We start from the raw sequence: 15,374 nt of genomic DNA, 5'->3' as shown, positions 1-15,374 counted from the left end.
TGTAAGGGCTTGTGTCCAATTCTTTGCATAAATGTGTTGTCCTATTTCCTGTTCCAGATCTAGTTTGTATCCTATCAAGATGTGTTTGTTCACCAGGCTTGATATATCGATAGGCTTTATAAAGACTACTGACAGATGGACAGTATGTACCTAAGCAGTAGGGAAGTGGTGGGAATTTCAAGTTCATCATGTGATGGATGCCACTCACATGATGACTTCACCACAGATTGCTTGCAAGTGTGTTCTTTCAGTTTCATTGAAGACTGAACACAGCTAATGACAGTTGTGAAACTATGTTTGTGAAAAGTTGTGACTATGTGAAATGGCCAGGATAAGAAAAAGAGCAACAGGATATGACCAGCAGAGGTTTTGCATTATTGTATTACTAACCCTGTTCTTTATTAATGTAAGAGTGGACATGCAGCACAAAAAATAAGACCTTTAATAACTGAATTAATTAATAAAAGAATTAAAGAGCATTAAAGTTAGATAATATAAAAACTGTTTAAAGGACCCACAGATACCCTGAATAATCGTATAACCATACACTGTTTTAATATTTCATAATATGACAATAGAGAGAGCAGATGCAGATTCTTGATTCCTTTTAGTGTTGCGTCTCATAGATGGCTGTAACATATGTCTCCAGCAGTAGACAGGGAAGTCACTGTTGTCAGTAACTTCATGGTTGCCATAGCAAATGTAGTGCGGTGGAACTTGGTTAGTTAATATGTTTAAGGCAACCTCGCCCTCCTCCTAATAACTTTGTCTAATGATTAGTAATCCTGTCACAACAAATTAATACAACAAAATACGACCTTCATTTTGAAGATTTATATTGTAAATTGCATGAGGTGCCAATCTTTTACAAGACTGTAAAAGAGAAATGAGTATAGATATATGCAGTCTTTGGAAATACAGGTTAGACATCCTCACTCCTAACTCAAAACTTCAATTAAATGATGACTTCTGCTATATAGGACTTTTAAAGCACATCTACTGTACGAGTAAGAAGTGAGTAACCTGTGAGACAAAATGAATATCAGGCATCAAACCTATTTTATTTAAACTTAATGCAGTTTAATGAAACACAGTTAGTGCACATGCAAAGTATCATATTTAAATATATATTTGTACCAAGTGTCATATGGTTTCAAAGTTAAATATTTAAACATTTATGTAATAAATTAAAAAAACAGAAACGTTACTGAAAACACTGCCCACAATGAGTATTCACTCCAAATAAAGCATAAAATACATGATAGATCATTAATACTGCAATGCTTATGCTAGTACTTTTTTCAGAGAATATTTTTTAAGAACACAAATTCAGTGTAAGACACTACCAGAAAGAAAAAGAGAAATCACAATTGTACAAATTGCTTTGCAAGTATGCCTTTACCAGGAGAAAAATCATAATACTCCTTTCTCTTAAAGGTATTATGTGTAGGATTTTCAGTAAATATGACACAATCTAATAGATTACCATATGTGCTACACTGTATAACCGCTGTGAACTGCTTGACAGCAGCAAATTTGATTATGTTCCCCCGGCTGCTTCTGAACTGCCAGCTACCAGCCCACCAATAAGGAAGCAAAGTGAAGGTACAGACCCAAGACCCAGAAACTGCCTTACAAGGATTCGTGGGCAAGGCAAGAATCACTGATCAACAAAAGCAAAATTCTGTCAATTCAGGCTCACTGTTTGGTAACAACAAGCAGACAATTGGAGCTACTGTTTAGAACTGCAAAAATCAACAGTCAAAGGCATCATCACCACTGATTTAACAGCAATATACCTGTATTAATTAGAGAATACTACACATAGCACCTTTAAAAACGGATATTTTCAAGATATAGCTCAGCTCATGGTCACTGAAAATACAGTAAGAAATTTCGAAACGGTGCACAAACCATTCAAAGAAAGAAAAAGAAAATCACAGTTGAAGAAGCAACTACAGCATAGCAATGGGGTACATGTATAAAAAAAATGTGGTACAACTCATGAGGAAAATCAGAAGATTTAAGCATTCTGTCGCAGAGAACTCCACTGAGCGTTGACATTTCCGACACGTCGCTGAAAATTTGATATGTCAGTGCCTTGAAAGCAAGCAAAAGGACATCAGATATTTTAGTTGTGCTGCCTACTTGCCTGAGTGATGGAGGTAGAAATGTCATATGCTGGGCTAATGGTAATATACAGCATAGGCAAAGAACCATAGAACCATGCAACTTAAAGGATAAGTCTAGTTATTTTCAACCTGGCCCTTATTTTCCAAGTTTTTGCCATTTTAATGATTGTGTTCAAAATTTTGTCACTCTAGAGATAATACAGTTGATTGTATTAGTGTGAATATGACTAATTTTGATTTTTAATACCTTGGACTGCCGACGCCAGTGGATTCCCTGCTGTGTTTACCACTTGTGTCGACACACTATATCACGATATCGGAAGCCGCAAAAAATCCCACATATTCTACTTGCTGAATAGCTAATGCTAAATAAAATAACATATCTAATAGCGCAATATATGCAAGTTTCAGGCAATAGACCAGAGATCGGAAAATTGGATGTAGGCAGGTTCCATTGCAGCGTATGTTACTGTGTAGACAGGTACGGAACTGAAGGTACAGAAAGTTCTACCATGAAGTGGCGAAATATTGAACACAATTAATTGTCATGATAGTAAAAACTATGGAAATAAGGCCCAGGTTTAAAATAACCGGAATTATCATTGAACCATTTCCTTACCTCAAATATTTGTGATATTTAACAGAAGTCAATATGGCTTACCAGTGGCACAGTCTGCAACCTTACACTTCTGTCAAAAGTGCTAGGGTAAGGGAAAACAGCCCCTTGTTTTTACAAAACTTTCCTCAAATGCAAAGACAGTTACAGCCAAAAGAGAAGGCAGAGGGGTAGATGCGTACGTTTGACAGGGACGTAAATTTACAGACTGGCCTCAAAGGTTTAAGTGGCTTTTTTGTCCCATTTGTGGAAGGGTTAACATCAATGTTTTAGAGTGAGCCAAGTCTGAACCACTTGGCCTCATTTCAGAAAACCGTCAGAGAAAATCAATTTTGCTTCTTTCAACAATGGAATGATTATGTCGAAGCTATTTAAAATGTAAGCTATAGCTATTTTTCTCATGAGTTAAGAGAAAATGCGAGTATACCCATTAATTTCCAAGGTGGGCACACTTCCCACTTTGAAGAACTCTGTATTAGACTGTGGAAGTGTCGGACAAAGAAACAAATACCAACCATGTAAAAAAGGTAGAAAGTGAGCACCATCGGAAATCTTTCAGTGGAGTTCTCCTTTTCAGCTACTCTCAGTGCGCACAGTCAGATAATCCACTCAAAATCTCATTCAACCGAGACAGACTGTCAAGAAAAGATTGTCATATGGACAAAAGGTGGAGTAAATGAAGAGGGTAAGGGACTGAGGTCATCGATCTAGTGAGAATAAGATTCCAATAATTCCCTGATATCACTCTTTTCGAGCTAAAGAAACCATTTGAAGATATCACATAAGAGGTTATTTGTCATTGTGTAAAGCATGGAGAAAGAAACGAGAACAATTTGTGAAAGTGTTTGACAGTAACCGAGAAAATGGAAAACAATCAACTAAAGCCCTATTTGCGGGGGAGTAGCATTATGTGGGGGCCTCATGGAATTAAGACGTACCCCCCAACATGTCTTCCAGTGGTCACTTTCAAGGGTTTCCAGAGGTGCGTTCCACATTTTTTCCAAGGTGTCCTGAGATTGAACTTGACATGCCCCCAATTTAACAATGTGTATGCGTTTGTTTGAAACCTAAAAATAAATTCCAACAAGTGGTAGTCAAAGAGAATTGGATTTGGTGTTGAACATGTACCGTGAATTAAGTTAGATGCCGAAAATTTGTGGATTTGCATAGGAGTGGTAGAATTTTGTCTTGAAAAAGCATTAGGTAATATGCTTTGGAACTTACTTGGATATGCCCGGGTGACGTTAGTCCAAGGGAATCAACAAAATAAAATCAATTCAAGCAATTCCAGCGAATTATGCAATCCTGCATCAAGGAATGTTCTTGGATGGACAGGAGAACTCAAGTGGTTGAGATGGATAACTATGGCTATGAGGGTAATGCATCTATTCCTACAAGGTTTGGGTGGGAAGGACCTCTCAAAAGGTTTGACTGAGGGTGCGTTCACACCAAGCGTGTTCGGACCGTTTCATTCAAACTCTAGAGCGTTTACTCTGTCGGTTCAGTTCCAGCAGTTCTTCGTGTTTGGAAAGCCTAGCACAACAGCAGTCTTGACTGATGCTCATATTCAGTTATTTCTTCATGTGTTCCTAACTGGCATGAACACCAGAAAGGGTAAATTGTGGTCAAGAGTGCAAACCACCGCCAAAATCTCCAACATGGGTTGATGACAGGTTACCAAACTCTGTCCAATAAACAAGCTACTTGTGCGTCCATGTGACTTTGTTTACAAGCCCTGGTTCACTTGTAATTAAGCAGTGTGAACCTAAGCAAACCAAATAAAAGATGCAACAAAGTAATTGTTTCCACTATGGTTCAGACCAAAGAAAATGAACTGGTGTGATCGCACCCTGAGTCACAAGGCAAAGCAAGTCTGCTTCTACGATGGCCAATACAAAGCGCAAAAAAATCTCCGCACTTGTGCCAGCAAATCTTGCAATACATTTTGGCGATGTCTTGTCATCAGCTGAAGCAAGGACACTTGCTTGCTTTATAACTATTTTCTTTCACAGAGGCCCACCAGTATTCCTAGAAGTTGTACGTCAAGTACATCATACCTGTTGGGTCATTCTATAACTCCTTTCATACCTTATAATCTTTGAAAGGTATTAGAAACATTGCACTTAAAAGTCTCACTTATCAATAGAAACCCAATATCATTAACATACAGTATATTTAAATATGTAGATGCTAAACCACCAAGTTATTCAGGCAAGTCAGTTTTTTCAACTTACAACACTTATAACGCAGCATTTTTTCCCCACACAAACTTTTCAACTTCCAAACTTTGCAGGTGCACCAAGTGGTTTGCCGAAGAGTTAAAGTCCCATTCAGTATACAATCGCTGTAGCATGGCTACATTGGAATTGTAACAAGATCTGCCAGTGTAGTTTTCTGATTGTTTAAGTGTAGTAATATGGCATGATAGATACTGTATGTATCGAGCGGTAATTTGCTAAAAAACAGCATTGGCTTTGCTTCAGCACTTGCATATCTTTTAACACACCATATTGTCTACAATGTAGGTGTCTACAATGTAGGTGAACGTCTTTCTGTTCATATGTTAAATAGTAAATGAAGTGTCAGCCCTTTTTTGGATGAACAAAGTACTGGCATATAGTAAGAATAGTAAGCATTTTGTTGCTTACAGTTATTTAAGATGCAAGTGATCTTGAAATGTGATTACATGTCGGTCATCATCACATTCAGAGATGAAATTAAACCAATAGAATGGTTCAATCCCTGAATATGACCGCAGGGTTGGCTATTTGGACCTGAGATTTTGGCAAGCTGCTTTTGAGGTTCACTTTTGTGAGCTTAGCTTTCTGTCCTTATGGCCATCAAAGCTTTACACAACTACTCCATTTCAGCATTAACTACAGGGGACCTCCCCAAATAAATTGTGACCAAAGGATAATCATTAAGAGTTCAAGTCCTTTGAGACTAGTTCTTAAGCCTCCATTAATTTGTTCAAAATGTCCTCAGTTTTGGTGCTTTGTGATATACCAAAACATGCTAGGCATAAATAACACTGCCTACAAATGGCTTGATTGTAATGGAAGCTGTGAAAACCTTATAGAGGGTTTTGCAAAGGTTTGAGCCAGAAGTCTTGGAGAGGACTGAGTTGGATTCATATGGACGTGATGTGAAGTACAAATGCTTGACAATGGCGTATGGGAGAGGTTTGATCGGATGGATGGAAACATTGAGAATCTCAATAGCAGATATGGTCAGTTGGCCTTGTTGGGTTTAAACCACAGCTCACGCTTTTTTGGCATAGCTCTCTTGTCTATTTCTGGTCTCTCGTCAATGTGATCCATGACAGAAAAATATAAATAATTGAGGATGGCCTACCCATACTCCTTTAAGGGGTAAAAGGGAGAAAAATTCTTTCTCCAAAACCCATGGTGGTATCAACAAAACTCAAACTCATCTCCCCAAAACAAAGGGCCTCACAGATGCGCCCGTTTGGGAAGTTACGTCAAAGTGAATCTAAGGATTTCACGGACATGTTATATGCCGTGTATCAGGTTCTGAAAACAAATGGGAACCCACTGCAGCTTGTCATATCCCTAACTAAATGTGAAAAGGCCAATGGAAGTGGACTTGATTCTTATGTGTGTTAATATAACTCCCTGTATATGATGCAAATTAAGATTGTACTTGAGTACTCAATCAGTGATATGCTGAATACTGCAAATTAGGCCCTCAGTGCAGAGGTAGGTGAATATTTCTGCTGTATAGTGTCTAAGAAAACCTAATTACACAATTTCCTTGTATAATGAAGTCTGCTATTATATCCACTGGCTCTACCTCCTAACCACTTTGTGACAAAGTGAGAAGATTTCAGTGACACTGAGTGATTGTTTAGCCTGGGGTTTACTATGATAAGTATTGCTTAGAGGCTGTGGATCACAGAGAAATTGAATGAGGCATGCCTGAACAAGTGGTGGTTAATAAATCACGCGAATCACTTCTATCATCACAAGGCCCCACCATTGACTAAGCATTGTTTTTGCATTACTGGATCATGGCTTAATCAAGGGCAGGCAAATGGAACCAGTGATATACAGCCATTTATGCGAGATGGCACAGTAAATGAAAGGATAAACATACCAAAACAATATGAAGAAGAGAGAAAAAAGTGCCAGTGACCCCCAGCATATGGCAAATTTGTTTTTAGGAAAGGTAATTAAGACCACATAAAAATTAGAAAGGTAACAGGACAAAACTCAAAGATACGTGTTGGCAACATGACAAGGGGCCCACCCTTTATCATGTACCAGTAAGCAAAAAGGCAATAAAGGATGAAGGGCCATGGGGGAAGAGTGGATGTGCTGGGCCAGTGTTTGATTTCATTCGGGGACAGGTTAAAACGATGGAAGGAGTTGTTTAACGCTGGTTACACATTGGTGGAGATCTTGTACTTGGGCGACATGTTGTTGTGGAACCAGATGAAGCTAAAGATGACGCCCATGGTTTTGGGGATGCTCTCATCGTACGCGAACGTCATGGCCTCGTGCAGGGGTACCTTGACCACCTCAATCAGCTCGCCCTCCTGTGGCGCGCCGCCACCCTCGCCGACGCGATTGTCGTCCGACACCTCGGCGTAGAACATGGTCTGCTTGGCACCCGTCACACCCACGCCTGACCTGGAGGAAGAAAAAAATAAAAAGAGGGAAGGTAAAGATCAGAGGGGTCTATAGCTGTGAAAACAACTGTTTTTAACATTCTCCATGATGCGAGAATTGGCTGTACGTAAATAATGTCTAAATATATAACAACCAGGCTACAGAGATATTTGAAAAAAGACAGTTGTGGTGTGGGCATAGGTCCATTCAAAAATGTTATAAGTAAAAGTGAATAGACTGATATGCTAGAATTATTTCTAAATTTAGCTTATTGTGACACAGTAAACTGTCTTGCCTTTAGCCCTAATCTCTACTCCAAAACTCACTGAAATGTAGCTTGAGAAAAGACAGTTCCGTTAACTTGGCTTTGATAGCTAGCTTACTAGCCAGCAAGCTAATTTAGCAAAGCAACTAATGGTAATGTAAAGATGCAACTACTAGCCACTATTTCCTAATAGCCACGTAAGATTAGCTGTGTAAATCATCGAAGCAGTGATAACTAGCTGACCCAATACTACAGCTAGCTAGCTAACATACAGCTGTATATGAGCTAGCTAAACACAAAATTTATCACATTTATCAACAGTGAAATGATCAGTTCCCAGTCAAACACAGCACAGAAATTAACCATGTCCATTCAGTTTGGTTGAGACAGACAAATTGGACGCTTAGATATGCAATTTGCTATTCTCAGCTGTTGTTGTCCAAGAGCTGAGGACCTCCAATATGGCTGCCAGACATCACCTGAAAGCCCTATATTGACTAAAACATTTGGAGGGCCACATACTGCTGTATCCAAACTTGGACACTCACACTCACGAAAACTCCTGTCAGTTTCTATCTTTGTATGCCTTGAGGAATATAAGTGCTAGTCAAACGGAGCTGTATTTCTCAATTGCAAAGGGCTGTGACCTGGGGTTGCCCGTTAGCAGCGAGTCACACAGCTTCACAACCCGTGTGCCTCTGTCAGAAACAGCCTCATAGGGGTCATGAGGGTTAAGATGATACCTCTCCATTTAATGGAAGCAGCCCACACATAACAACCGCAGTAGACACCACCAACAAAGCCAGAGGAGGTGCGCGAGTCAAATCAAAAGCATGCTTATGAGAGCCATCAGTCTTAGCTGTCCAGGTGCTGCTGCCTAATGTGGGACTAATGAGCCACACAAGTTCAGTCAGGAAACTCTTGCTGATGCAGTCTCATCTCTGTTAGTCACAAATCACACTGTACTTCACCAATAGGGCAGTGTGTATTTAACTGAGCTGTACTCACACAGTCTGCTGCTCACTCTGATCTGCTGCTACACTGACTGAACTTTATTCCTGGCACTTTCAACTGTAATATCTACCTGTAGTCTATTTATATGTTGACAGAGACGGATGGTTTGTGCTACCAGCCATGTCGCTTCTGTCCACCTGATTACATAACCTGAGCATTTTTCTCTTCCTCAGTTTTTTCTCTCATCATTTAGACATCTGTTGTGATTGTTATATTGCCCCCTTCTTGTGTCTGCTATTATATATTCTCATGTTCCTGTGCTGCTTGCTTGTCCTATCTTCTTGTCCATGTTCAGTGTTCCATGTGTGTTTTAGTTTAGTTAGTCCTTAACACCTTCTAGAGGTCTTTTGCCCAACTGCCTGGCAATTGTCTTCAATGAGAAGGGGCTTGTTTATGTCATCTTTTGATTGGTCAAAAGATATGCTTTACTCCTAGTACAAACACACATTTTTTTGCAGGTTTCAGAAGCCAAACTTAATATTTTTTAATGCTACCTAGACTTGAATTTATGACCAATTTCAAACCAAATCCAACCAAAGAAACAATTGCTGATTGAACAAATGGACAGCATAAGAAAAAGAAACAGGATATCAATTGTTAAGGGACATGACATCCAGCTGTGTTTAGAAAAGCAGATATGAAAAGGAGAAAACAAAACAAACAAAGCTGTATTAATCCAAGAGTGGACATGCAGAGCAAAGAAGCCTGTCATTGCATGGTGAAATAAAACCTCTGCTAAGTGTATTTCAGACTAATACTTTTTTTTAAGACTGATTCAGACAGGGAACCAACTACCTAACTGACCTGTAAGAGGTGATCCTCCTCAGCTTGGAAGCAGGCACGTCGTAGCCACACTCCTCCAGCACCTCCTGCCGGGCGATCTCCTCTAGGGAGAGGTCGGGCTTGTCCACCAGCCCGGCGCAAAGCTCGTAGGTGACCCCCGCCAAGGCCGGGGGCTGCGGAGAGGAGCTTCCCCCCTCCGGGACCGTCTGGCCCTCCTGGGACTCCGGGGCGGCGGCTTCGGCGGCGCCCCCCTCGGCTTTCTCGGCGGTCTCGGGAGGCTGAGGCTTGGTCCTCTCCCACTCACACATGTATACAGCTGTTGATGGAATACAGGATGGATATTGTTAAGAGAAAATATTGTTAAGACACGGGTGGAAGAATTACTCTCATTACTGTAAATGAGTAGCTTTTAATTTTACTTTTACACAAGTATGTTTTAAATGAAGTATCCCAGCAAACATTTTGATGTTGAATAGATGTCATGACGGCCTGTACCAACAGAAATATAGCACCAAAATTTAAATTGAGACATCCATAATCGTCCATACCTGCTACCTGCATCGTTTTGTGAAATCAGGACCTACACGTCTTTCTGGTATCAGTCCAAAACTGTTTCCAAAGCTGTTTTAATTTGAAATTGTATCATGCAATATTGGGTTGATGTTTAACTTTCGCTATCTGTCAAATGCTTGCTGGGATTGTATTTTGCTACATTTTAAAATCGCATCCATTACAGATTACAAATTTTGTTGCCAAAAGTATTGCATCAGAAACTGACCAACCAGAAATCCCTATCAAACCCCCATCCACAGAATTATTAGCATTTGGCTGGTTGGTGTCTAGCTAGTTGAATAGCTAATAGCAAGAGGAACATCAAGGTAATAGTGGTACAGAGTAACAGGAATCTGCATTTTCAGGCTATTTTTCAAATCAAAGATTAAATATTGACATGAATTTTGGTATCGCACTTTTACAATGCTCGACACCTTTTGGCATTATAGGAAAGATCATATGTAACAATGTTTTTTTATGGTAACTCTTACTCATATTTAGTACATTTAAACTGAGCTACCTTTTAGTTTGACTTTTTTACATCAATAATTATACTAACTTTCAGCAACATAGCAGTACTTCTACTTGAGTAAGATAATTTGGTACTCTTTCTGCCCCTATTGTTAGCATATCTTTCAGCCATACATCATCCTGCACAGTGCTTAAATGGTTTGGGCCCAGAAATTTGGAAAAAATAATACAGATTTGGACTGATATTTTTATTATGTTGATAACTGCTGATAACAATAGAAAATCTAAAAGCAGCTACTGGCTTTGCAGAATTTCAGCTTACTTTTCTCTTTCTCTTGTGTTTAGATTACATTCACAGAACATCCACAATAGTCAATTACTCAGCAACAATTTTTATGAAACAATATCTGCAGTAGATAACGTTTTGTGTTGGAGCACAACCAGGCAGTTAAGTTATAAAAAGATTTTATAGACATGTAGCAAATAAACAAGTGTTTGAAAGTGAATTCTAGGTTCTGGACAAAGTGTCATTTCTCTCAGACAAAGGCTAGTTCTTTTTTTTTTCCGACAGCAAGGAGAGAGGGGAGGGAAAAAAAAATACATCAATGCCCAGACTTCCTTGAATTTAGCACACTGCAGTGTGGGACAGTCCCTGGCGACGTCTAACAAAGGAGGTTAGGCTGCTTTGTAATGGGGTCTCTTGCGGTCTATTTATGAGACTGCATTGTTGCTAGGGTCCAGTTGAATAAACAGGGATTCTAGTGTACTGCTTTTTACTGAGAGTGCCCAACAGGATGGTCAACAAACTAGATCTGGCTTGGCAAAAAAAGAAAAAAAAGAAAAAAGGTATTATAAACTGCAGTCCATAATGTTATTAGACTGCTAGGTTTTTTGGGGGATGGAAAAAGAGAAAGGTGATCATTTACCTGGACGGAACTGCTTGACAAGGACAAAACAATGAGAAGTGGTGTTGAAGATCAGCACTGAGACACTGAGGGAGAGAGAGAGAGAGAGAGAAAAAAAAACATGAGATTAAAGAAAAATCACAATCTGACAACTTTTTCTAAAAATAAATCTCTACCCAAACAGTAGATCATTGGTCTGAGTAGCTTGGAAAGCATGAAAACTTTAAGATCAACAGTTTGTAGAATGAGAAAGAGAGAGTGTGAGTGTGAGTGTGTGTGTGTACACGTTAATGAAGTGTCAGATTTGTTGATAAATGTGGTGAATTGTCAGTATTGTACAGCATGCACTTTTGTTATGTGGAAACAATTTCTTAGGTTTTGTTTTGCCCTTAGGTGAGCCTTGGCAGAGAAAGGATGAAAATATCGAACGTGATTTTCATCCACAACCTGAGATTCACAATGTTTTTGAAGTTCAAATAACAAAACCAGGGGCCAAATACACAATGCAAGATGCCAGCCAACAAAAAAAAAAGTTAGCCGCTTATATTGCTGTCAGAATAACAGGACTGTGACCAACCCAAAGACAAGAAGAAGCACCAGCCATGACACTTACAAATGTCACTAACCTGGGTTAACTCACCAAGCTTCTAATATATATATTTTTTGCTTTCCATGTTAACTGATTACTTTGTCTTCACCTTTTTTAGTATTTTAGTAGTAGCTTTTGTCTTATTTAATTCCCTTTCGCTTCATTGTTTATCATTCTGCTGTTTTATTAACTATTAAAGAGGAATAAAGTAATCCCCCCCCTCCTGTCCCCTTGATTTACAGTGGCCTGTAAAGGACACAAATACTCACAATAGGAGTGAGTAGCGAATTTGAGCCGAGATCCAACGTAAACATCTAGTGGAGAGGTAATATATCACCATGCCATATACTGGAATGATAACACTGCTTTTTTGGCTGGAGAGTGAGGTTTTTTTAGCCTATATAGCATGGCACTGGTCGCTTGCTCATAGCACCATCTTCCATCATTGAGGCTTTGAAAATGCAAGTAGGTGGTTTTGGGGGGGGGGGGTTAGTAAAATTCTTACTTATTGCCCCTAATATTAAAAAGGCTCAATATATTATTTACTAATACAGCATGCTTCCCATTTCTAGGTAGCACTTTGTTCTTCTCACCTCTTGTTTGTTTTGATATAACCCACTGAGCAAAAGACGTGATTTCAACGTTGCGTCTATGCTTCAGCTCTCATATAGCCCAGGATCATTACGCTATGTATAGACCTATTTTAGACCAAGCAGTAAATACATTATTACAATGAATAAACATCTGTAAATACCAAAAATATGCACCAGAGAAGTCCTGTAGACTAGCCTACAAGATAATTATCTGAGCACAAGAAGTAATTTCAACATTGCGTCTATACGTAGCTCTCATATAGCCTAGGATAATTTTGTCTACGTATAGACATCCAATAAACTTTCACTTTTCAACCCCATTTAAACTTAATTTAGTCTAGACGGCTATGGCCATTTAGACGTGTTTTAAACATCTAATCAACGTAAAATTGCTCAGTGGGAATGTACTAATCCCCCAAAGGAAATTCTGTTTCTTCCTTCTGGTTTGGGTGGAGGGTGAGGCCAGGTTGCCTTGTTCATGGAGCAGTAGGGCAAGTATCTTGCTCAAGGGCAGGTATAGCCACATGGGGGAATCATGGAGAATGACCTCACTAACCACTACTGGTCCATCCTGCCACCTACTCTTATGGATCAGAAATAAGAAAGCACTCCCAGCAGGGAGGCATGTGAAGATAACATGGGAAGGAAGGTCAGTGTGATGTGCCACGCCACTGCCACCCAACAAATTGTATGCACACAGGTGGGTCAATGCCGTGTGTGTGTGTGAGTGTGATTGTTTTGCAGCCAGTGGAGACTCGGGGCCTGGGCTCTGTGTTGGGAAAGCGGATGTGTCTGAGGAGGCAGGAAGCCCTGCCCTGTCTTTCCCATGGTGAGAGAGACCAGGAGATTGCTGCTGCAACCTGCTCCCAGCCAGGACCCTGGAGCTGATACTGGCCTGTTTCAATATCTGTTCGCACTAGATATTTAACGTGGAAATCCGAACCGGAGAAGATATTACATGTTAGGGTGGGGCGATAGGACCTCAAATCCATATCAAGATTTATTGTCACATTTACCGCGATAACGATAAATTAAACACCGCAGAAACTAAAAATGACTGACATCTCTTTCAAATTTTCAAAATAAGCACATCAGCTGCCTCTTGTTCCTTTGCTATACACTCACCATATTTGATGAGGTAGTTGCATTTCAAGCGATGAAACGAATTACTTGTGTTGCTGCGATTGTTCAACAATGTTTACATGTTGCTTCTTTCTGCATCATGTTTGCTGAAGCCAACATACAGACACAGAATCCTCTTTCGGATACCAGGTCTGACTCATTGTCCCTGCTCAATACTCAAGTTTGTTCTTAGTAACAAACAGTCAAGGACGGTAGGACAGGGAGGCTATTTTTGTTTTGACTGAAGCTCATAGGCTAGATGAGGAGGATATACAGTATGTGGACCAGATGTGACTTTACTTTGTAGTTTTTCTCAAGAGCACAGCATGAGCAGTGGGGAGCAGCTTTTACCAGAGTATACTGACCAGACCATACTGACATGAAGAACATTAGGTTGGTGAGAGATTCATAAGGTCGGTATACGGCCCAGACTTATTACATGTTACTCTTATAATCTAATAAGGTTCAGTCCAGAATTCTTAACATTTTCAAGTCTATTTCAGAGCCAAGACTCTGAAATATCCCTTTTAAACAGTTATCTGCTGATTATCTTTCCTGTGTTTTTGACAATGTCAATTCACCTGGTTTATCCTTAGTACAGGGATCTGATAAATGGTTTTGAGTGTCTATTTAATGCTTGCTGCAGATAACGCCTGATAAACATCTGCCAATGTCTGTTCTGGTGTGTTTCTGTGATTAGACCCATTCAACTCATTTCACCTTCAGTGAAATAACTTAAAATTTCCAACCTTACTGCTGGTGCAATAAATAATTTAAGGTTAATTCAATTGGGTAAATATTGGGCAATAATACTAGTATCCTGATATCGCTGTGTGTGGCGATATCAGGAGAGGAAAAGGTCAGTTGTGCCTCAGCTGCTGATTAAAAAGCCCCTGGTCCATTTTAAGGGCCTCTTATCTAGGAACAGCCAACTGTGGAAACCTCTGCCAGTTCTCCATCCTCTTCCCCTCTCTATCACACCTTCATTCACCCCCCCCCTCCCCAAAGGAAGGTCACAGGGTTCCTTTTTTTAATTGCTTCTCCCTGTGTGAAACCTGTAAAAATCTCTGACAGATCCACTGATCACCCCACCACACCACTGTTTTTGTCTTAATCGGAAAGTCCACAGATGACGTCGATGTTTTCAAAAGGGGAAGAGCCACTGAATTTCAGGGTTTGAGCTTCCAAAAATACCTCTGCAGGCATCTAAGGATCTGAACTATGAGAAACCACTACTTGTTTCTGTGAAATGAAGCCTATAGGCGCAACAGAAAGTCTAGTGCCAGAACATTATCGCCCACAAAATAGCGCGGGAGGATCCAGGCCAAAAGTGGGACACACAGGCCCGGGGCATGGAAGCCGTCCCCTGAGGCAGGTATGGGCCTTGTATTGCTGTTCCACACCATTACTGCTGTTCCATTGCTTCCCTCTCGCAAAAAAAAAAAAAAAAAGCTCTAATGGTTAAACCAAGGAGAGCAAGCTAAACGGACGCTCAGGACATTTCATGCACCGTTAAGCTTGGAGCCTTCTCTGCGGGGCTTCCGGTCGGACAGCGGGAACACTGTGCTGCGGCAGACATATGAGGAGAGGGTCCTCCATTCTGAGCTGATCACAGGTCAGTTGGTTGCAGTGCAGAGCTTGCTATGCCAAAGACGTAAAATTAAGCTTCTTGTGGTAAAAGGACAACTGCATTTTGACAAA

At 40.1% G+C, this 15,374-nt stretch overlaps 1 protein-coding gene across 1 annotated transcript in view; it reads right to left on the bottom strand.

The window, feature by feature from the left end:
• Positions 1 to 927: 927 nt before the first annotated feature.
• The window catches only part of nudt14 (nudix (nucleoside diphosphate linked moiety X)-type motif 14), a 32,270-nt gene continuing 17,823 nt past the window's right edge, over positions 928 to 15,374 (bottom strand). Inside the window, exons 3-5 of the mRNA XM_071512617.1 lie at positions 11,391 to 11,455; positions 9,463 to 9,757; positions 928 to 7,400 (exon numbers count right to left, since the gene is read on the bottom strand). Coding sequence (XP_071368718.1) covers positions 7,151 to 7,400; positions 9,463 to 9,757; positions 11,391 to 11,455 — 610 coding nt within the window. The 3' untranslated portion in view covers positions 928 to 7,150. The remainder of the gene's footprint in view (positions 7,401 to 9,462; positions 9,758 to 11,390; positions 11,456 to 15,374) is intronic.

Source organism: Centroberyx affinis, unplaced genomic scaffold, assembly GCF_046629955.1.
Source record: "Centroberyx affinis isolate AG114_WGS23_722 - 3 ecotype Tasmania unplaced genomic scaffold, CSIRO-AGI_Caff_v1 ptg006388l_1, whole genome shotgun sequence".
NCBI lineage: Eukaryota > Metazoa > Chordata > Actinopteri > Beryciformes > Berycidae > Centroberyx > Centroberyx affinis.
Note: the sequence above shows the minus strand (reverse complement) of the source record. Positions and strands in the feature narration are given on the sequence as shown.